The sequence below is a fragment of the Protomyctophum parallelum genome (genome assembly GCF_964188405.1).
Source record: "Protomyctophum parallelum genome assembly, chromosome: 17".
NCBI classification, from domain to species: Eukaryota; Metazoa; Chordata; class Actinopteri; order Myctophiformes; family Myctophidae; genus Protomyctophum; species Protomyctophum parallelum.
The window spans coordinates 33,953,551-33,977,728 of record NC_139719.1 but is presented as its reverse complement, the minus strand read 5'-3'; the positions used below and the strand labels follow the sequence as shown (position 1 = coordinate 33,977,728).

At 43.2% G+C, this 24,178-nt stretch overlaps 1 protein-coding gene across 1 annotated transcript in view; it reads left to right on the top strand.

Annotated features, from left to right (window-relative positions):
* The window catches only part of fam20cb (FAM20C golgi associated secretory pathway kinase b), a 69,663-nt gene extending 49,962 nt beyond the window's left edge, over window positions 1-19,701 (top strand). Inside the window, exons 4-11 of the mRNA XM_083786790.1 lie at window positions 3,528-3,620; window positions 9,020-9,135; window positions 10,633-10,813; window positions 14,444-14,553; window positions 14,766-14,847; window positions 16,311-16,370; window positions 17,122-17,272; window positions 17,708-19,701. Of these exons, the coding sequence (XP_083642916.1) occupies window positions 3,528-3,620; window positions 9,020-9,135; window positions 10,633-10,813; window positions 14,444-14,553; window positions 14,766-14,847; window positions 16,311-16,370; window positions 17,122-17,272; window positions 17,708-17,824 (910 nt within the window). The 3' untranslated portion in view covers window positions 17,825-19,701. The remainder of the gene's footprint in view (window positions 1-3,527; window positions 3,621-9,019; window positions 9,136-10,632; window positions 10,814-14,443; window positions 14,554-14,765; window positions 14,848-16,310; window positions 16,371-17,121; window positions 17,273-17,707) is intronic.
* Window positions 19,702-24,178: the final 4,477 nt, after the last annotated feature.

The window sequence follows — 24,178 nt, the reverse complement described above, 5'->3', positions numbered from 1 at the left end:
ATATCAATAATATACATTATTATAAAGTCTGCCCGTCATGTTTGTGAACAAGTGCGAGTGCAGGTGAGCTGGCTTAAAACTATGATATGACTGGCCGACTTTCAAACACGCTGATGCCATTCATTAGGCTAATGTGGTCTTCTATTTTTTTCCAATGTGAATCGGATCGGCAGCACGCTGCTGTCTGCCCCCCCCCCCCCCCCCACACACACACACACACACACACACACACACACACACACACACACACGCACACACACACACACGCACACACACACACGCACACACACACACCGACAGTCAGAGAACTGACTCACTAACTATACAACACTAACCAGGCCTATGTTCTTATTATAATTGTGAGTTTGTTTTTTAACATGCAGCGAGTCCGCGAGAGCCGATCTACAAGCTCACAACGCGTTGCACTGCGAGTAGAAAGCTGTCAAGTGAGCAGCCCCAATCGCGCATGATAGAAATATCCTAATGCATGCATTAAAGGCATACAAGTGCACTCGGCTTTTATATATATATATATATATAGGCTATCATTTTTTTATGACCAATATGTTGGGGACACATGCCTACATATTTTATCTGAGATTTGGGAACAATTTATTGATTCAGCATGAAGACTAAAGCCTTCTGAATAAATCTATACGCAAGTGTATGGTTCCGAAAATTTCTCCGCCACCTAAAGAGGTGGCGGAGGATTTAGCGGAATTTCCGACAAACCAAAGGCAGCGTCAAGTTCACGGCCATTTTCATGAATTCCAAATTAATGTGGGAAATCCACGTAAATGCCTTTCCGCTAGCGTCACGTCAATATATAAGCGGAAGCGCGTTGAAGAATCAGGCCCCCAGTGTTTTTCATGGTATCCGGGCGTATGGGGAGAGCCGTGTTGCAGGGATATGTGAAGAATGCTTCTGGATCTCCGGGACGCTGGATGACCATGAATCATTGTGCGAGAATGTTTACTCAGGATTATGGTCCAAGACATCTCTATGACGACACCCTCCTGCAGTCAGGAGGGCCGTGAAGTACTGACCGCATGAAGTGTTCACTCAGAATGTGTTCTCACTCATTTGAAATGTTATCATAAACAATAGTGTCAACTAAGGTTACTTCTGCAACGTTCCATCACCTTACCTCCCCTCTTAGCCATTAAACAAGCTATACTTAGTAAACTAGTTGACCTGGGTGGGCTCTGTACTTCGGCCCATTGTGCACCAAATCTTATATCGCAATGCAACGCGTCGTGGAGCTACTTGTAGATCGGCTATTTTCAGATTAAGGATGCTAATTTTCAAGTGGTTAGAAATGTCCAGTAAGTGAAAGGTCACAGGCTCAACCCATTAGCTGCCATATGACCTTGAGCTCATTGTAATCAGCTCTAGGGTATAGTAAGTAAGTGTCAACTAAATGTAACCTCTTTCTTAATGTAGTTTGTCTTTGCGGCAGAAAGTTGTTAGTTGAAGACCAGCTGTCAGACACAAACTGTATCCAGTTCCCATGATGGAGAGAACGGCGTCCCTGAGGTGATGCCAGCCAGAAGCATAGACTGATACAATCTACAGGCAACTCTCTCTCTCTCTCTCTTTTACTCTCTCTCCATGGCCACAATATGGAAGGCATGATAAGCACAATATAGAAGAAAAGATTGAGAGGAAACCTGTCGAGACGAGGAGGAAGAGGAAGAAAAATGACAGAGAGATGAGCAGGGAAAGAGACCAGGTGGGAGGAAAACAAGCTGACAGGAGATATATGTCTATATGGGGGGGAAAAGGAGTGAGATAAAAGATGGAGTGGAGCCAGAATGAGAGAGGTAGAGACTAGACAGACAGAGAGAGAGAGAGAGAGAGAGAGAGAAGCTGTCCGAAAGAGAGGGATGGATGGAGGAAGAGAGAAAGAGTGAGAGAAAGAGAGAGTGAGCTGGAGTGAGAGGGACGGATGGAGGAAGATAGTGAGGGAGAGGGAGAGCAGGAGAGGGAGAGAAGTAAGGAATGTTGAATGAATGAGTTGTGCGCTGGCGGGCACCATGCTGGGTTAGTTAATGATTGGTGCATATGTCAGCCCCACAGCTGCAGAGGAACAATCAGCCAGCCAGCTCACCATCTGAGGAGCAGAGTGATGGGGGACAGGAGAGAGAGCTTTAGAGAATTTGGGCCGTGGACACAGCAATACGGAGAAAATAGCTGAGTGAGAGAAAAGCGCGAGGCAAAGTAGGTGAGACTATACAGTATGTGTACGTGAAGTCTAGAAAGTGAGGCAGCAGCCTGATTGGATCAAGACTGGAGAGGAAGAGAACTTTGGCCAACTTAGTTTCCATTCTTCACTTATGCCGTCATCGAACTACAGCAGCAGGGGCTACAGGTCTTATCCATTATATCATGCTGAAGTCCCTGAGGTGTGTCTTGTGTTGTCAGTAATGCAGTACAGAGGCAGCAAGCATGTGGGCGACAAAGTAACTGAAGGTCTTTAAGCAAAGGCGTTGGATCAACCTCAGCTGTGTTGTTGTATACCAAAAGGCCAATTTGCATTTCTTCCATATACCAGGTGCAAGCTGAGGGCAGACTGCAGTGCAACGTTTGCTGTACTTGGCATTATAGAATGGTAGTATAATACATAAAGTGTATAGAACCTGGTGTAGTGTATAAGAATACACCTATTATAGACCTATAGATCTCCAGGAGTGCTTTCACCTTCAGTGCCTTTGACTTTGCTTTTGTGCTGCAGCCACCTGAACAAGTATCCCTGTCTGTCCTGCCCCATCCTGGCTTGCCTTCCGTCAGCTTGGGGATTTAAGCCTTTAAGAGCCTCTTTTCCCCCTGCAGTAAGAGCTTTAAGGCAGAATATGTGTGGAAAGCAGTTTTGGGGGGTAAGGATGAGCACTTGACAGAAATAGGTATAGCGATAGAGCACAAGAGTGGACACTTCAGAAGGATTCTTTTAACCTTGAATCATCTACTATCATTGCTGCCCAAAAATAACACCTCACTGCAACTGGAATTGGGGCTTTTGTGAAGGTTACGATCTTGGTTTTATGTGTTGTTAGTTTCACAGAGTTGATCTGCTGAACACCAGAAGCCTAATATCTCCGTTCATGTGAATGTTAGATGTCCCATTCAGGAGACCTAGGTTGGAATTCAGGTGGTGGACAGTGTGTGCTTGTCTGGGATAAGGCTTTTCCCTGTATCACAGTTGGGGACTCATGTAGCCTGATGTCTGAAGCCCACAAGCCTAATATCTAATGGCCATGGCGGGTTCTCTTTTGGTTGAGCGGTAGATGTTTGGTGTCCTGTGTGATAAGTGTTCGAGTTCCGGTGGTTTCATCATTCACTCACTCACTAGAGACAGAGACATCTGGAAATGCTGGAGGTTCGTGGAAGATATCTAGATTGAATGCTGATTGATTTCTATCCCTTATTACTAATGTGCTTGTGCCCAGTATCCCATGTGGCTTAACTATTTGTTGCTGGAATTTATGCAACCTCTAATCTGTGTAAACTTTCTCCCTGTGCCCCTGCAGGCAGACACGGGAACAGGAAACCCCTCCGGACTTCTTCTACTTTTCGGACTTTGAGAGACACAATGCTGAAGTAGCTGCCTTTCACCTGGACAGGTGAGTCAGATACATGCATGGTTTATACAGTGGTTCTCAAACATTGGTCAAGGACCCCCAAATGTATTTATATTTTATTTATATTATTATTATTAGGGGTAAAGCCCAAAGGGGAGAAGACCCCTTAGATCTACAAGCTCACAAATCGTCGCATCATGCCACATTGTGAGCTTGTAGATTGTCTATTATTGAATAGCCAAAACAATGAAAGAGTTTTGAACTGGACCCCTGCCGCTGGTCTCCAACTCTCCATACCCCACTTTGAGAACCAGCGTTTTATAATCCATATGGACAGGTGAATCGGATTCACACACATCAAACATCAGCCAGGACTTTATTGAGGAACTGGATCAATCAGGACGTTGAGGCACTTGAGTATTTCTAAGGTTGAAGTTTATTACTTGAACACACAGGTCGGACTCAGTGGCCACGTAGTTCTCTGCTGAATAAGAGACCAGACCATACACATAGAAAGGGGGAGCTTGTCATGGATACAATACAGTACAGTATGTACTCAAAACAATTAATACCAGGCCAGCAGGAAGTGGTGTCATTGATTCTATAATATTCAGATTGTTAGAACATAATATGTTCTGGCAATCAGAATATTTATATAAGAACAAGAATGAATGACACTGTCAACTTAAGTGCTAGTCTTTTCTAGTTAAGTTCATGTACTTTGAAAGACAGTGAGGCTTTACCTAACAGTCTTTGTGCCTGTGTGTGTGTGTGTGTGTGTGTGTGTGTGTGTGTGTGTGTGTGTGTGTGTGTGTGTGTGCGTGCTTGCGTCCGTGTAAATGTTGTATGACTACTTCCACTTTACACGAATCCCGACCTGTGCAATTGCTTTTCTTATTTGTACACTTTGCTTCCCTCTTTCATCATGTCTGCCCCTTTCAAAGTCAGCTCTTTTTTAAGTGGCCTTGTTGTATGTGTGCTCTGTCTGTGAAAGCAGTGAGCGCCGTCAGTCCTTGTGAGTGAATGCTCCCTACCTCCAGATACTGCAGCTAGCATGTCGCTGAACAATGACTGCCGCTTCACTGCCTAGCTAGCAGCCATACCGACTTCACTGTCGTTACAAGGCTAATACTTTATGACCGGCCTGCCTGCCTGCCTGCTAGTAACAACTTTACTTAATGAAAGGAGTAAAACCTCAAGGGCCTTTTTGATCGATGAAAGGAGGAAAAGTCAAGCCTACATCATTGTAGGAGTAGGTTGTTAAGTAGAGGGGCATAATGTGACATGAATGCCAGTGATGCTGTTCCACGGAATCACACAAAATGACATGAGGTGGCACACGCAGACGCACATACAGGCACACGTTGAAGGGGAACATAGAGGGTGGTGATGTTGAAAACCATGTCTCCCTTCAGGCACAATGACACAATTCAACAGCAATAGCATTAACAGCAGCCCTTCTACTAGTCTGCTTCACATCTGGTCTTCTGGTACACACATAGACACACACGTGTGTGTGTGTGCGCGCGCGCGCGTGCGCACACACACACACACACACACACACACACACACACACACACACACACACACACACACACACACACACACACACACACACACACACACACACACACACACTCTCTCTCTCTCTCTCTCTCTCTCTCTCTCTCTCTCTCCAGGCACATGTGTGGGTTAAGGAGGAGGAAGAGGAGAAAACCAAAGGCATGAAAAGCCCTGCGCCCATTCTAAATATAAGCCAGGCAGGGCTTTGACAACTGCAACGCTTATATTTTTTCCTTCTCTTATTTTGTCTGTTCTAAATTAGAGCCTGGCTGTAGCACTGCTGCTGCTGCTGAGGCTTAGACCACACTGCCTCCCAGGGGGCCACAGACACACAGCAGCATTCACACCCACACACACACACACACACACACACACACACACACACACACACACACACACACACACACACACACACACACACACACGCACAGACACACATGTCATCACTAGCTCATAATGTGCAGCCACACTGAGGCTATCGCACAGGACTCGCGCACACAATACAGAGACACACTAATGCAATCTTAGACATGCACACACACAGATGTGTGCATTACTGCATTTGTTTCTGCATGCTTGCGTGCACTTGTGTGCGCACACGCATGCATGCACGCACACACTCACGCACGCACGCACACACACATGCACACATGCATTTTTACAAACACTGCTCTAGAGTGTGCATCATTAATTATGTGATTGGACTAACTAGAGGGAAGTGTTGGCTTACTTATTTGTTTTTTATTGTCCTGGAAAATTACCCCACCTGTGTGTGGAACAAACACAGAAGAGTAGAGAGATTGAGAATGAGTGGCAAGAGAGAGGGGGAGAGGGAGGGAGGGGGAGAGAGAGAGAGAGAGAGAGAGAGAGAGAGAGAGAGAGAGAGAGGAGAGGAGGCAGCCCGTTGCTCCCTTTAGCCTGGCAGCAGGCCCAGACCCAGCAGGTGAAAGCACTGCACCGTGGATTGTCTGTCTGTCTGTCTGTCTGTCTGTCTGTCTGTCTGTCTGTCTGCCTGCCCTTAGGCATTGGCCATGAGATGTTTTCAGAGGGGTGAATTTTTAAAGGGACCTTGCTGTACAGTATATACAGTACAGTGCGTTACCTTGGTGGTGTCAGAAGTGACTGTAGTACCTGCCATCATCAAGTGTGTAGCATGCAGTTCACCAGAGACATGACATCACTCAGAGACCAGCTATAGAACGACACATGCGCACGCATGCATGCACGCACGCACACACACACACACACACACACACACACACACACACACACACACACACACACACACACACACACACACACACACACACACACAGACATTACCGCAATGTACATCTTTAATGTACAACACACTATACAGCACATAACACACAAATATAGGCTTAATCATCAATCATCAAGTGTGCATGTATTTATTGATATTGACCAGTCAAGGGACGCATGAATTCTAAATTATATCTCTTCCATTAGCTAATGGAGTTGGACGTTATATCACCAGGGACTTTATTTACATCAGCAAATTGTGCGGAAGATCAGAATGTACTTGATGTAGAGCCATAACCACATGAATGCCACTGAGACACACACACACACACACACACACACACACACACACACACACACACACACACACACACACACACACACACACACACACACACACACACACACACACACACACACACACACACACACACACAGACACACACACAATGCCACTGGGACACACATGCCGGTGGCAATTCACTGCTTAGGCTACAGTGCCACCTGTTGGCCGTGATTTGTAGTTAAAAGAAGTGATCAACTAGAGACCAGTGGTTCTCAAAGTGGGGTGCTCCCTCAAGGACCCCCCAGGGGGTCCCCAGCTAAATTGATAGTTAGGAAATAAATGGGCCCTCATGGGTCTGTAACTCTGAGAGTGTGCAAATGAAACCCAACGGGTCCTTACGGGTCTATAACTCTGAGAGTGTACAAATGGAACCGAATTGACCCTTACGGGTCTGTAACTCTGAGGCCCTTTCTGAAACCATTCCCTTGACTTGAAGTGCTCTCGGGAGGTTCCCTCGTCAGGAAGTGCCCCTCCAGCTGAATCAAGTTCCCTTGATTAGGGTGCTGGGTATAAAAAACTGTTTGGAAATACACTTGCCCTCCTTGTGCAGAAACAGGAAACAGACACCATTCGTTGCCTGGTTTCAGAAAGGGGTTGAGTGTCCAAATTCCATTTGTACACTCTCTGTGGCCTAATCTAAAGGATAAGGCACTGGCCTCCTAAACCAGGTATTGTGGGTTCAAGTCCCATCTGGGGTGTTCTGTTTTCTTTGGCTTATCATTGGATTGGTGCATGTTACTTGGCTAGGCTTGCTTGATAGATTGAATGTCTATTAACTGTTTGCAATATGTAATGGTACCGTTTATGATTGTAAAAATGAACAAAAAAAGCCCTATGGGCTTGTTTCCATTGTGGTCTTGGATCAGCATTGGAATTCTGTAACACAAATAGGTAATGCAGTCAGACAAATGGAAACGGACACTATCTCAAAAAATTGACAAAGAGAAACTACTCGGAGTGACTCAAGTGCATTCAAAACAAAAGTCGTGTTATGTTTAGTCCCCTATCTCTCTCACGGAGGTGTGAACTGTTGAAGCTCTTAAGCTTTCCATCAGTATTAAATATAGCCTTTTTAAACCCCTCTGTATTTCAAATTGGTGCAACCACTCCCTTACAGAGCTGTGTGGGTGGCTGGGTCTGAGGAGCACGAAAACAGCATGGTTGTTTTTCACCACCTGTGCGCAACCTAACACAAACACATACGCACATATTAACTGTATATATGATGCCTGACTTGCCAACCTGTCTTGCCTGGGTGATGTTTGTGAACGAGATCTGCTTTGTATATTGACTAAATTGGAGTGCCTTTTCTATCTCATGTTGACCGCCTTACACTTGTGCCCCCGATTGAACCTGTATAACTGTCGCCTGACAGCCCAACCTGTCTTGTCTGGACGATGTTTGTGACCATGATCTATGAATATTGACTATATTGGAGTTTTTATTTTATTTTTTATATATTGTTTTTATTGTTTTGTTGTGCTTTGAATGTTCTTTGGTTGTCTTGATTTGGAGTTTGTGTTTTGTTATTGTGTGTGTTTTAGTTTCTTTTTGTATTTTCTGTTTTTATTTCTGAATTTACTTCTATTTTGTAAAAAAAACAAAAAATGAATAAACAGAACATTAAAAAAAACTAAAAACTGTATATATGATGATTTCGGGTGTGCCAGTACAGTACAGTACAGTACAGTACAGTACAGTAGACTGAGTAGAGGGTACAGTAGAGGGACTCCCACACAGTAACTCTGTCATTTCTCTACCGTTTTGGACGTGAGGCAGCTCGCCGGAACCGACCCGGCCCCCTGGGCATGTTCCTGGGGGTCTGGATGTTCCAGGGACACCCCCCCCCCCCCCCCCCCCACACACAGTAACTCTGTCATTTCTCTACCATTTTGAACGCAGGGCGGCACCCTGGGTGCGTTCCTGTGGGTCTGGAACTACCCACACACACACACACACACACACACACACACACACACGGAATTGCACCACTCACTTCACACGGGTGTGATTTTTACAAGAGGCCTGGCAATACATCCCCCTTCAACCACTTAAACCCTATATACTTTTTGACCAGAGTCCCCCAGGGATCTATATGTGTACTAGGCCTCTTGTACTAGCCCTCGGACAGACGGCAGCAAAGCTGTTGACGAGGGACAGGAAAGAGGATGCGGTGGGATTCGATCATAGGCCAGCAGCGGTTCCGGGGTCAATTGTCCTGACCGCCATCGATAAACCCTAACTGTATTCAAATCTATATGTCCCTTAGGATCCTGGACTTCCGCCGGGTCCCTCCTGTGGCTGGCAGACTCGTCAACATGACCAAGGAGATCAGAGACGTCACCAGGGACAAGAAGCTCTGGAGGACCTTCTTTATATCGCCAGGTACATTTTTTATGGGTCTACAAGTAAATGTCCCCTTTTTTCATTTCCTACATAAAATAAAGTCACACCTTTTCATCAATTCAAAAAGAATGCACGGATCAATCAACATGTTGTGAGTTTGTAGATCTGCTATTTTCACTAGTTTAGGTCCCGGGCAAACATTTAATTTCTCTTTTGGGCCTTGAGCTAACCACTGGCCTAACCTATAGTAATCAATAACCTGAAATGTATCCAGCACCTAATGCACTATATGAAGCCAAAGTCATGTACAGAAGCAGGCGCATAGCGAGGAATTTGAGGACCTGTGCTCATCAAGCTCCTCTGGGCCACCCCATCCCCCCCTCCCCCCAACCACAGAATTATATAGTTCAAAATGAGTTAGAGTCATACTGATACAGGCAGGAAGGATGAAAACCTCACTCATTTTCTCCCTTCACTTGTTTTTTTTGTTTACATTTTGTACTTGGAACCACGAGGTCACTTGGCAGGCACTTTGCACTTAGCACTTCCTCTCAGTCAGGCAAGAAACCACAGGCCCACTGCTCACCAGCCCCATGCAGCCACGAGAGTGTAATTACTGTCTAAGGAAGGTGGCATGGCCCTCATAAGCAGGGGCATAGCGAGGTATTCCTGGACCTGTGCTCATCAAGTGCCTCTGGGGCCACCACTCTCCTCCCCAACCACAGAATTATACAACTCAAAATAGAATTAGACTCATTTTCATGCAGGAAGGATCACTTATTTTGTCCCTTGATTTGGTTTATCACACACACACACACACACACACACACACACACACACACACACACACACACACACACACACTCATAACCACTTAATGCGACTCTCCAAACATGCTGTAACTGGGCTCCATATTTAATAGATGAAGCAGGAACAGTTTCCTAGTTAATGTGCTGAGAACGAAGCCTGTTTTGTTCCCAAAATTGCTGGGATCAGCATTCACTTGGGTTTAGTATTATCATGGGATCTGACAAAAAATGTAGCTAATTTAGCATACTGTAGTTCCTTTTTTTATACAAACGAGGCACATTCTCGTGGGATTACATTTACTCTCTATTCTCGCTATTATTCATCAGAGAATTCCCCCAGGTAACTAGTACTGTGCGAATAGATATACTGTATGTGTGTGAGGCCTCCTGGAAGTAAGGGTCATTTCTCTAAGAAAATAATGTGTGTTGTGTGATACAGCACTTTCAAAATGATGTAGCTTTCAAGTAGTGAAGACATTTTTCACCATGTAGCTGGGCTAAAAATAACACATTTTCAGTGGCATATCTACTTTTTACTTATTACTCGTTAACCTTTTTCTAACTTGTATTATACCCTTTTATTATATCGTATTTATTTCTATGTGTGTGTGTATATACGTGTGTATATATATATATATATATATATAGTTAGCTGAAGATCTGTTTCTGCAAACGACACCGTCACGCAATGGAGTATAATTTATTCTTGTTTCCCTTTTTTCCCCAGCCAATAATGTGTGTTTCTATGGCGAGTGTTCGTACTACTGTTCGACTGAGCATGCCCTGTGTGGTAAACCAGACCAGATTGAAGGATCGCTGGCTGCCTTCCTGCCAGACCTAGCCCTGGCCAAACGCAAGACCTGGAGGAACCCCTGGAGACGCTCTTACCACAAACGCAAGAAGGCAGAGTAAGAACATTGAATCAGAGAATACTTATTTTCTACTTATTTGTACAAGATTGGTATAGGTATTCAACTATTGCCCTTATCCAGATAGACGTACACTGAAGCTGTATATGGTTGTGCTCAAATGAGTTCAATTAACTCATAGAGCAGACATTTAGATCATAGAATAACCCGCACACTGTCACTTCACTTGTTCAATAGAGATTTCGTTTCGGTCATGGACCTTCCTCTAGGCACTGTAGTCAAGGAGTGGGGGAGATAGAGCTTCACTTCTTGACCACTCATATAGATACAAGAAAAGCTACTACTAGTAGGAAATCCATAAAAGCAATTTTTGATGAGAGTTGATCCTCTCTCTCAACTCTCGTCAAAAAGGTCTCAAGAGGCTGCACAATATATACAAAGTGGCTCCTTGAATTGAAACATAGTATCAAGATAATGGTCAGTAGCCTATCATTATATCAGTATCATGGCCAGTGTCATGTGTCAGTATCATTATATCAGTATCATGGCCAGTGTCATGTGTCAGTATCATTATATCAGTATCATGGCCAGTGACATGACAGTATCATGTCAGTATCATTATATCAGTATCATGGCCAGTGACATGACAGTATTATGTCAGTATCATTATATCAGTATCATGGCCAGTGTCATGTGTCAGTATCATTATATCAGTATCATGGCCAGTGACATGTTAGTATCATGTCAGTATCATTATATCAGTATCATGGCCAGTGACATGTTAGTATCATGTCAGTATCATTATATCAGTATCATGGCCAGTGACATGTTAGTATCATGTCAGTATCATTATATCAGTATCATGGCCAGTGACATGACAGTATCATGTCAGTATCATTATATCAGTATCATGGCCAGTGACATGACAGTATCATGTCAGTATCATTATATCAGTATCATGTCAGTATCAGTATCATGGCCAGTGTCATGTCATTATCATGGTCAGCATCATTTCAGTATCATGTCATCATGCCAGTATCATGTCACTATCATGTTTAAGTGGTTTAAGTGAAGAACACATTAACCACTTAAACCCTAGTTGACTTGAGTCCCCCATGTTTATGCAAATTAGTGCTGCCATTATCGAAATGTCTATTTACACTATATCTCAGCCAATATTGTACTTAACTTAAATAAGACCTATGTTTTGAGAATCAAGAATCATAATGAAACTATGTTAGTGATTGCATGCACTATTATTGTGCCAACTTTTTTAGCCATCTGTAAAATAATTGCTTTTTCACCAAGGTGTTGATACTCCAACTCCTGTGAAACTTTGTGGGAGCCAATCAAAGTTAGGGTACCCAGAGGCCTGGGCGAAAGAAAAATATAAATTGGCCAATATGAGCTGGTGGGATGTATAATTAGGGGTGGTACAGACTATTGGAAAGCCACCATGACCAGTAGGCTGACCATTTCACAGCAACATTGGACAGCAAGTCTAACGAGTATAGGAATATCCATATAGTTTGACCACTACAATCTCATCTCATCTTGCCTGAAGGAGGCCACACGGAAGGATGCCAGTCTAACAAACCTCCAAACTACTTATGATGTGTTAGACAGCAAACTATTAGGGAAAGTTTCTGCAAAACTGTTCCTGTCAACAAGCAAAGATTGGGGTTTTCATAGTCTCTAGTCTCTTCAAGACAGCATGTCCACTCAAACTATATGGATGTTAAAACTCGACATGGCTAGGAATAGGCGGATGCTGTCTGAAAAGGGGCAACAAAACTCAATCTCAAACTCAATCAAAACTCAACTGCAATCCGATGGACCATCAGCTATACAAAAACACCTACTTCATCACGAATACCAACAAACTCGCCTCAAAACACAGTCGCCCCGGCACAACTGCTCAGGCTGGAATTCCTAACCTTAACTTCAGTAAAACAGTGTGAAAAGCTAAACCTATTCCTAAATTTAACCCTAGTAAAACTATGCCTAACCCTAGACATATTTTTAACCTTATTCTCAGTAAAACAGATACAAGAATACAAGAACCGCGCCACTGAGTGGTCGGCGGGAGGTCGCATTCTGGATACCCTTCATCACAGTAAATCAGTATATTGCTTATATTCACGGGAGCTGACAGCATATTTTGCTGGTGAGCAGATGGAGATCTTTCAAATAATATGGTTACAAAATGCTGTGTCATGGAAGAAGCCAGGACTATTGGCATCATCAAAACTATATTCATTAGTGTTTTGTTTGTATGTGTACTTGGTCATATTTGTATTTTCATATATTGTATTTGCACTATTCAAGTAAAATAAACTTAACCTTAAACCTTTTTTTGTATTCTTTATTTTTTAATTGCAATTTTGTTAATTGTACTACTTGGTTCCATGGACATACCACCAAGCAGACTTTCAGGCCCACCTGAAAAGTATTATATCCGAGGCTACTGATTATATGACATGGGAGTCTAAAACAAACCTCTTTCACCACAGGGTGGCAGTCTGTGTATGTAATGTAGGTATTGTACCTCGTGTGTGTGCATGTGGTGACAGTCTGTGTGCACTAGTTGCTCTCTGCTGCCACCTAGTGTCTTTTCTACACAGCACTTCACTTGTGCCAGTACTGCTGCATCCACCATGTTCATCCTTGACCACTGTGTGTCCCGACTCCCAAGACAAATTTCCTTCAGGACAATAACATTTGTCTTAACTTGTCTCACCACTGTCCTGGCACTTTTGACACACCTGAGTCATGACCATAAAACCTTTGATTCTGTGAGCATTTCCAAACGCTCCACACGTCCCAAACTCTTCTCCCTTCTGGCTCCAAAACTGTGGAATGCACTTCCCATTGCAGTCAGAACTGCAGCATCACTCCCAATCTTCCGCCGTAGTCTGAAAACCCACCTTTTCAGACTCCATCATGGCCCTAGCACTTACCCCACCCCCTTAGATAGCATTTCTGTAGACTTAGATAGCATTTGATACAGACTTATAGCATGTTATGTAGACAGCACTATAATTGCATTGTATGTAGTCATAGCACGTCATAGTACATAATAGCATAGTAGTATAGATGTATAGTTTATATGTATAGCTTCATTATATAGATATTCCACTGTTACTTTCTTAGCTTACGCATGTTTCTTGATAAATGTTTTTATGTGATCTATTCCCATGCTTTTTTTGTTCTTGCTTAATGTAAATCGCTCTGGATTAAGAGCGTCTGCTAAACGCCTAAATTGTAAATTGTAAATTGTAACATTTTAATTAAATAAAAAAAAGCTAAACAAAGGTTATTTATTAAATATATTATATCATATAATTAAATATTTTAAGATCTTTTAAGATCTTTTTCACAGAATCAAAGGTTTTATGGTCATGATTCACCAGGATCTTGTATGGCTTGATCTAGGCTTAGAATAATTGATATAAATATATTTTTTAATCTCAATGGGAAAAAATGAATTGGAGAGTTTTCAGTGGGTCCAGAAAACCACACCCACTGCTATGCTCTATATAGAATAAAGTGAAATAACCCATGCACCGTTCAGATCTGTCAGATGCTTATTGCTGTGTGATACTGTATGTCGTACTGTGCTGTGTGTGTGATATATCACTGATTTGATGTATCCTCTGTTGCATTTAGATGGGAAGTGGACCCAGACTACTGTGAGGAGGTGAAACAGACCCCGCCTTATGACAGCGGAACACGACTACTGGACATTATGGACATGACCATTTTTGACTTCCTCATGGGTGAGATGATACAGTGCATTATGAGATTCATGACAGGAACGCACTACACACAAAGTATGTTGCCTTTTAGTGATGAAATGGGATTTTCCAACCTCACACACACACACACACACACACACACACACACACACACACACACACACACACAGACAGACAGACAGACAGACAGACAGACACTCTTGGCTGATTTATTGGCATGTTGTCACCTGCAGGAAATATGGATCGGCACCATTATGAGACATTTGAGAAGTTCGGCAATGACACTTTCATCATCCATCTGGATAATGGCAGAGGGTGAGCTCATGTTTAAGAAGATCACTTTCACTGTTGATATGGTATATTGAAGCAGGGGGCACGGTGGCACAGTTGGTAGTGCTGTTGCCTCACAGCTAGAAGGTCCTGGGTTCGATTCCCGCTCGGGGCGCTGTGGGTGCTGGCGGAGTGTTTCCTCCTCCGCGTCATCAGTGCCCATACCCGAAGGCGGGGTTGGCGAAAGGGCCTTTCTGTGTGGAGTTTGCATGTTCTCCCCGTGTCCCCTAGGGTAGGTACCCTCACAAAAACATGCAGTAATCCTGGTCTCTAAACTGCCTCCCCCCTGGCCAGCCGGGACGCCTGATGGAGGGGAAAGGAACTGGTTGGAATAACGTGTTCCTTCCACGCGCTACGTCCAACCAGGGAAACTCCCCCCTGTCAGGTGTAAAGGAGCAACTTGGACACTCAAGCATGAAGGAAGCATGAGTTAAGTCCGTTGCTCTCCCTAGGTTGGCGGAGGGTGTGTAGAGCCCAGGATCACATCACAGGATGATTGACACAGGGGTGAAAAATGGGTTACAAAATCGTGGGACAAAAAATATAAATAAAATAAAAAAGAAACAGGAAATGAGACGTAGCGTGCAGAGTTAGTTCAGTCAGACATACTCGAGGGAGTTCATGCCGTGCTCAAAGGCGCATACTATACTCAAGGGGTTAACATGCTGAATTTCTATGTGGATGTATAAGTGTGTGCAAGTCCCACACGTCATTCGCTGATGTGGCAGTCAGCTGACCATTGGGTGGGCTACTTAAGCTCTCTAGACTGTATGCTCTTCCTGTCTTCCTCTGCATATGGTTCCTGGTTGTTATGTGATGTTTGCTCCCACCACCACCCCAGCCCCACCGGTGGGCTCTGTTGTTTATGCTCCCCATGGGTTTTATTGTATATCTATCTCCCTGCTGTTAATGTTTTATGATGGTGTTTAATCGTGCCGAGCAGGGAGAAAATGCAGCAGAGCCGAACGCCAAGTCAAATATATGCACACTTGTATTCTCATTATATAATAAGTATTGGTTAAATCTATTCGTGAGTTGTCTGACTGAACTACAATAATTTTAAGAATTTAGCAATGATATGGCTTAAACATAATAAAATACATGGATAATAAAAGTAAGGGTAATGATTTTATGTACAGTAGTGTAATGATTATAATGTTATATGAGATCAGTGTTTCACCAAGTGGGGTCCGGTGACCCCCATGGGTCCTCAAAGGGGTTCCAGGGGGTCCCCAGCAAATAAATAAAAAAAGAAATAATAATAATATAAAAAAGGAAAGAAATCTAGCATCAAAATCTGTTTAATCACCCTATACATTTTAACAACATAAATTGTGGTCCGTTTCACAACATTTCAAGGTTCAAATACATTAATTTGGGGGCATGACATGAAGACGTTTGAGAACCACTGCAGTAGATGACTCTCCCGCTGCTATGTTTCATTCTAGGTTTGGAAAGCACTCCCATGATGAGACCTCCATTCTGGTTCCTTTGAGTCAATGCTGCAGGTAAAACGTCCTCTGGAAGCAGTATCAGGTGGATTGAATGAGTAAATGAAACTTACTCAGCAATATGTTAGACTAAACTAATAACCCAATTACATTCACCCCAAATCATTTAACATTAGTCTAATATTCGTTGGGCAGAAACCTCTTAACTCCATATTTTTTGTGTTACTTTGTAAATGAATGCCCTACTTGATCATACTACAGCATCGCACAAAAGGATCAAAAGTAGCAGATATACAAGCTCAATCTGCTACTTTGCTTTTTGAATTTGAACATATTAGGTTTCCACCCGACAGAGAAGACGATATGAAATATGCATCAAGTCAAACATTATTTGTACTTTTTTAGTCTCCACTTTGAATCCCGCGTAGAACATGAAAGTTTCACATTGCAGCAAAATTTAAATTTTGCTAAATATTATAGACATCGACTGCAGGCATTGTGGATGCACTCTTCAATTACTCTATTTTTAGTGTCACACCCTGAAGAAGGCGCAAGCCGACACACTTTTCTTTAATAAAGGTTTACCAACAAATCCACCTTCAGTACCTGGACCTGGATTTTTATGCCTTTTCCTGTATATTTCTCTCTCTCTCTCTTATACTCTACTTTTAAATTAATTTGACAATATAGTATAAGAGGGAAAAAGAGTGGAGAGCATACACAGCCCTTTGGGGCTCCTACACTGATTTTGTGTGGGTGGGAGAGAGTCTGAATTACACTAACATTAATCTACTACTCTTACCTTCAGGCTGAGGCAGTCGACCCACCTGCGTCTACAGCTGCTGGCAAAGGAAGAGTACCAGCTCTCCACCCTGATGTCTGAGTCCCTGGTAAGAGACCGCCTCAGCCCCATCCTCATACAGCCACACCTGGAGGCCATGGACCGAAGAGTACGCCAGGTAACTGCTTTGCATTCACACTCTCTCCGCAATGAAAATAGATAGGAAGTGGATGAACAAGCACACTCTATTCTCACCTACCGTGTATGTTTTCTCATGCCAATACATCTCCTGTGTGTGTGTGTGTGTGTGTGTGTGTGTGTGTGTGTGTGTGTGTGTGTGTGTGTGTGTGTGTGTGTGTGTGTGTGTGTGTGTGTGTGTGTGTGTGTGTGTGTGTGCGTGTGCGTGTGCGTGCGCGTGCATGTGTGCGCGTTGTTTTAGAAAAGTGTACTATTTGAATGTCACCTGTTGCCATGAAGCATTTCTAACTAACAGTGTTCTTTTCTAAAGCTTTTCTTCTCTGTTTTTGAGCAGTTTGGGAAATTGTCTTTCAATGTGTTTGATCACTGAAATCTATTATAACATAATGTCATACTGTATTTCCATGGGTTATAGGTGCTAAGGGTGCTAGCTGACTGCATTGAAAAGGAGGGCTACAGCAACGTGGTGGAGGATGACCTACAGGGAGACCGAGGGACAGACCACACCTACATGGCCCCGCGACGGAGGTAGCTGGCTGGGCACATGGAGCTAACCACCTGGGAGCTGAGTACTAGCTGGATAGGACTGAAAGCATGGAGATACAACACTGCGCTAAAGTCATTGTCTTGAACTGGACTGCTGTATTGTGTAACAGATGACATCCATCTGTACATAACATTCTCAGAGGCCCATGTGTTGACTTTGACACAGGAAGTGTCACCAGTTATGGGGACTGAGCTATCTGGAACTACAAGCCCCTCGGATAGGACTGCATGGGTGCAGTCCAAAAGGTGCAATGACTTAACCTTTACCGATGGTGGACACTACTGTATATGTTGGTAGCGTTCCATTTTCAACGCACAGGGACAGAGCGGAAACTCAGAAAATGTGGCAGTAACTGGACCACACCCTGCTTTACCTATAGACTCTTTACCTAAGAGTCCTAATAGGCCACTTTATCACCACAGCTGATCCTAACAATCATCACAACCAACCAACCCACTACAGCACCATCCAACCATGAAAGTCTTGAAAGAGATGCATTTGTCTTCATCTTGTTTAGGACACCTTTTTGAATTCAGTGAATTCTGAGGGACTTGTATAGATTATTCTACACCCCCAAACCCCCCACTCTACCCTTCCTCTTCATAGCTGAATTGTGTTCCTACGTGTTCTGGTATTGCTGGTGTTTTGATTGCAGAGGTTAAAGAAACTGACTTCTTTGTCGTTTTAATACGTAAAAAGAAATGTTTTATTGCATAATGTCTTTTTTTATTCTCTTATTGATCTTTTTCAGAGGTCTTTTGTTTTGTTTTCAAAATGGAAATATGTGATTGGAGTGCCGGTTTACTCCTGGATTAGTCATTTTTTCCCTATCGGTTATCAGTTATGTCCTTGAGAGACTATTTATTGATTTTTGTATTTATTATTTGAAATGAATAATACATAATCAACATCATAATTTGTTTGCGTTATGACTGAATTAATGCAACATCATCAGATTTGCACTTACTCATCTGTCCAAAAGAGGGCATAACTAGCCTGTGCAATAGCAGTGCACGCATTGCTACATACCATTGCCTCTCAGTATAGCTTCACCTTTCTTGGTGACTGTCTCCTTTTTCCATCCCACCCTGAAGCTAATTCATTCATACTTAATTGACTGTGTCATACAACACAATTAAACCAAAATGAAAATCAGTCCACTTACCATAATATCATCATAGAACAATAATCCAGTCTCCTTAAATTTAAACATATATCCATCAAAATGTTTCTGATTAATACTGTACGTGTCTAAGCCCATGTTTACAACATATAATCCATTTCCAACTGCTGTTGAGGTCATATTTATGGTGCCAAAAAGTTATGGCATCGAAAAAAGCCAAATGTGACACTAAAAGTTTTATATTATTATTTTTATTTTATTTTTTTGTAATATGTCCAGGTGTTGCTGTTGTTTGAGAGATTATACTTCATGATGTACATTTCATTCCCTCCAAACAGCTGATGACAGCTCAAAAAATAAAGCTCAAAGGAGCAGTTACTGGCTGAAATTTAATATATACAGTAGGAACATCTAGTGCCTGTGCAATGATAGAAATACTTGAATGTTTGGTTTCCTAACTGAATGGGTTAAAGGATATATTATTCCCCAGATACAAGTGATAGATAAGATGCCCAGATCTTAATGTATGTGTATGCGGACTCCGTCAATTCCATATTTTTATATACATCTCCATCTAGTCCTGTGTCAGTACTGTGTGTGGAGATACAGATGGAGCCTTGGAAGCCCTTAGAGGATATGTCTCAGCCTTGCAAATGCTTATTTTATTTTTTATTCTGACTCATTGTTTCTGTGGAGTTTCGTTGCATCATGGTAAAAGTGCAATAAAACAAAATGTATCTTTCAATGTATCTATCACAGGTGTTTTTGCTCACTTAAAGTGTACATTACAGTAAGTCTTTTATATTGTCAGAGACAAGTTTTCGCCCCCTGTCCGTCCATCCTCCAACAGTACTGTGTGTGCGTGCGTGCATGCTTTTTTTAAACAGCTCATCTCTGGACCAATGATGTGAAACTTTGCATGCATACTCCTGGGAGGTCAAGGACTGTCCCAAAGCTTTCGCAAAAGGCCTTTTATAGCGCCACCAGGAGGCTGAATTTTTACTCATACAGATTTTGTCCAAACATGCAAATCAGTACACATTAGGGATTAGTCTATCTCTGCAATGAAGACGTATCTGTCAGATTCTTCATTATTCCATTCTCATTGACTACGATTTGCTTCCAAAGTTGGCAGAAGTGGCCCGTTTTGCACAAATTCCACAAATCATGAAAGCAGCGTCCGATAGATTTTATTTTTTACTAGGCTACTATTACTACAAATGTTCTCAGGTCTCAGGCCATTATCTCATCCATTTGCCTGCATTCCAAAGTTTGGCCTCACTAAAAATAGTGAAAATAGCCGACCTACAAGCTCATAACTATTTTCATTATTTTAATATGTTTTTAGAAACACAAAAGATGCCTATTAAGATCCTAATATTATTAGGCTTTTTTTCAAGATAGGGTCCTCAGTCTCTACACTACAGGAACAAAGGGCTAGAGTACTTGAACGTTTTGCCAGTTGAACTACAAAAGAACAACTCAAAACGTCTAAAAGACAAATCCGGGGTTGAACAAGAAAGTTGCATAATGAAGCTTTAAATGCTTAAATGCTGCTCATTATTTGATCCCAGAATTAAATCCATCATAGAAGAACACGTTTATCCACAGTCACAAGGGGGCAGCCACCCACACGGAAAGGACTTAGGCCTATATGAAACTTATATGTTCATATATGTGCATATATGCAACATATATGTCATATTCAGGTACATATATGTGCATATATGTATATAAGCATGACATATATGTCCTTTTTTACTTCCTTATTTATATTTATCTATATTCAATAACAATCAACCACAACGAAACAGAATCAATCTATCAATCATCCATCATTCAATACATTTTCAAACTCACCATTAGCTTTGCGTGTCCCTTTAGGATTGTTGAACTTAACATCAGAGTAAAAGTAAAGCACGTCAGACATAGCAGAGGAGTTGTGTGAACATCACATCGTCTTGGTACAGAGCGCCCCCTGGTGACTGTAATAATGTATATGATGATGACACCAGTTGGATTTAATCGCAGGGATCAAATAACGAATGCATGCATTTCAGGGGGCGCTCTGTACCAAGACGATCTGACGACGAGCTGGAAGAAAATGTATGGTGTGTGTGGTCCTGCTGATTGAGCTGACTGCTGAGCAATCTAAAATACAAAAGAACACGCGTCTTCAACAACTATGAGATGGTGTACTGGTCTGGTGATCAGGCTCTCAACATGCTCTTCCATGTTCAAGTCCCAGATCTCCTAGTTCAATTATGGTCCTGGAGAACTTTGAAATATATATATTTCTACTAAAGTGCACGAGCCAAGTATAAATTCAACACTGCACAAAGAAGTTAATATCACTTTTCTCTCTGCACAATTAGCCACACAACGTCCAAGTCAGACGCATGCCAAACACTCACTCAGCAGTCTCAGCTTACTGACTCTAATTCAATGTCTTATGATTATGAATATAATTAAATGTAAATGTGTCTTACTCTTATAAACCCATGGGGTTAGGGCACTTTGTGTGCAGAACACGAAAATAAAATAATCAATCAAAAAGAAATACTTGCTACCTCCCACAATGCAGTCTGCTGTTCCCTTTGAGTAACAACATTGATACAAAAAATAAAATAACAGGAGATTCCACTCAGTGATAGAAAAACCAATGTAGCTACTGTAGAAAGAAACACTGGTTCAAAGTGTAACCTTGGCTGGGAGTCGAACCCCGGACCTCATATCAACTAGGCGCATACGTTACCAGTGGACTAAAGAGCCAGACCTGAGGAAGAGCCAAACCTAAAGACACCAAGCACATACAAATACATTTGTCACGTTTTAAGCTATTTTAATATAAATGCTTATTTAAAGACATTTAGTTATAATTATTAATTCCATCGCTTAATTGTATCAAATAAATCCACTAAAGACTAGGCCTAGTTGTAATAATTCATTCCATCTGTTAAATCCACTAAAGATATAGCTGTAACTTATTCATTTAATTCTATCACTGAGGAAATCTCTTACATTTCCGGCGTGAGCGGACGTCCATACGCCGTTACTACGCTGTCCAAGAGAGAGACGGCCTATCAACGTCGTGTGCACGGCGTGTCGGCGTAGTTCATTTTCAGGTCACTTTCAACTGTCTGAAAACACAAAAATAGTCTAAAACTGTCCGACGGCGTGAGCGGACGTTGATACGCCGTTGATACGCCGTCCAGAGAGAGACGGCGTATCAACGTCGTATGGATGGCGTGTCGGCGTAGTTCATTTTCAACTGGACAACGTTGGCGCTGTTCACTTTCAACTATTTTTGCTATGATTGATTGTTGATTTATTTTTGATTGATTATTTTATTTTCGTGTTCTGCACACAATTAAAGTGCCCTAACCCCATGGGTTTATAAGAGTAAGACACATTTACATTTAATTATATTCATAATCATAAGACATTGAATTAGAGTCAGTGAGCTGAGACTGCTGAGTGAGTGTTTGGCATGCGTCTGACTTGGACGTTGTGTGGCTAATTGTGCAGAGAGAAAAGTGATATTCACTAGTACAGACCACACACACAATCGAACATCGTTTAACATGGTTTAGCATTTATTTAGAAAAGGTGGAACATGAGAAGGAATGATGCATAGGAATGAGATGCATTGAATGAATGATGCATTTGGAATGATGCATGAGTAGATTGATGCATAGTTGATATGCATTGGAGGGCCTTGACTGATAGTGAGGATGAGTCCCGTTCGGGAAGGGGGGAAGGGAGGAGGATGTCGGGTTGGGAAGAGGGGAAGGGTAGGGGGTGTGAGGATGTAGGAGGTTTCCGAGGGGCCGGATGAATGAGTGAGAGGAGGGGGTGGGGAGGGGGAGTGAGGATGAGAGGATGATTTGGAGCTACAGAGGGAATCTTGAGGGAGTGAGGGGATGGAGGATGTTAGTGAGACTAGGCCCCTGGGAGGGAAGTGGAGGATGGTAGGGCGTAGCCCTGTGGGGGGGGGGGGGTGTCGAGGGCCCGGTTCCGGGGGGGGTGGAATACCCTGAGTATTGGCATGGGGTCTGAGTAGCGGGGCGTCCTTCTGGCTGTGTACGGACACGCCCCCAATACGAGACCCCCGTCGGAACCTGAAACTGGAGAACGAGAGTTAGTAACAGAAGCGGGAGGGAGGGAGGGTTACGAGATACAATGCACGAGTGGCTGGTGGAACAGGCTGGCATATATACTCTTCCCTTGATGCAGCAGGGGCAGCGATAGGGCAGAGAGCTGGTGGTTGCCATGGCGGTGAGGTCTCGGTGAGTGGTGAGGGTGGAGCTGGCATTGGTAACCATGGCAGGTAAATGGTGTAGATGATTGAGCTTGGTATCTGAGGCTAGGAATAGAGTTAGCGTGGCATGGTGGCAGAGGAGGCCAACGATCTTAGCTTGTAAGCGTGGTCTTCCTCCTGAACATGCGTTGTACCAACTTCAATTCACTAGTACAGACCACACACACAATCGAACATCGTTTAACATGGTTTAGCATTTATTTAGAAAAGGTGGAACATGAGAAGGAATGATGCATAGGAATGAGATGCATTGAATGAATGATGCATTTGGAATGATGCATGAGTAGATTGATGCATAGTTGATATGCATTGGAGGGCCTTGACTGATAGTGAGGATGAGTCCCGTTCGGGAAGGGGGGAAGGGAGGAGGATGTCGGGTTGGGAAGAGGGGAAGGGTAGGGGGTGTGAGGATGTAGGAGGTTTCCGAGGGGCCGGATGAATGAGTGAGAGGAGGGGGTGGGGAGGGGGAGTGAGGATGAGAGGATGATTTGGAGCTACAGAGGGAATCTTGAGGGAGTGAGGGGATGGAGGATGTTAGTGAGACTAGGCCCCTGGGAGGGAAGTGGAGGATGGTAGGGCGTAGCCCTGTGGGGGGGGGGGGGTGTCGAGGGCCCGGTTCCGGGGGGGGTGGAATACCCTGAGTATTGGCATGGGGTCTGAGTAGCGGGGCGTCCTTCTGGCTGTGTACGGACACGCCCCCAATACGAGACCCCAAAATGGATCGGATGATTGAGGATCAATTATGGAGCGTTTGCTGGACCAGGGAGCCGTGGGCGGCTCTGAGGTCCTGGACGCTTGTTCGTATGTAGGCATGGTATGCTTGTGAAGACCAGCGCCCAAGGAGTTGGACTGTGTGGTCGGTTATACCTTGTCTGGAGGCTGTGGAGGTGGCGCC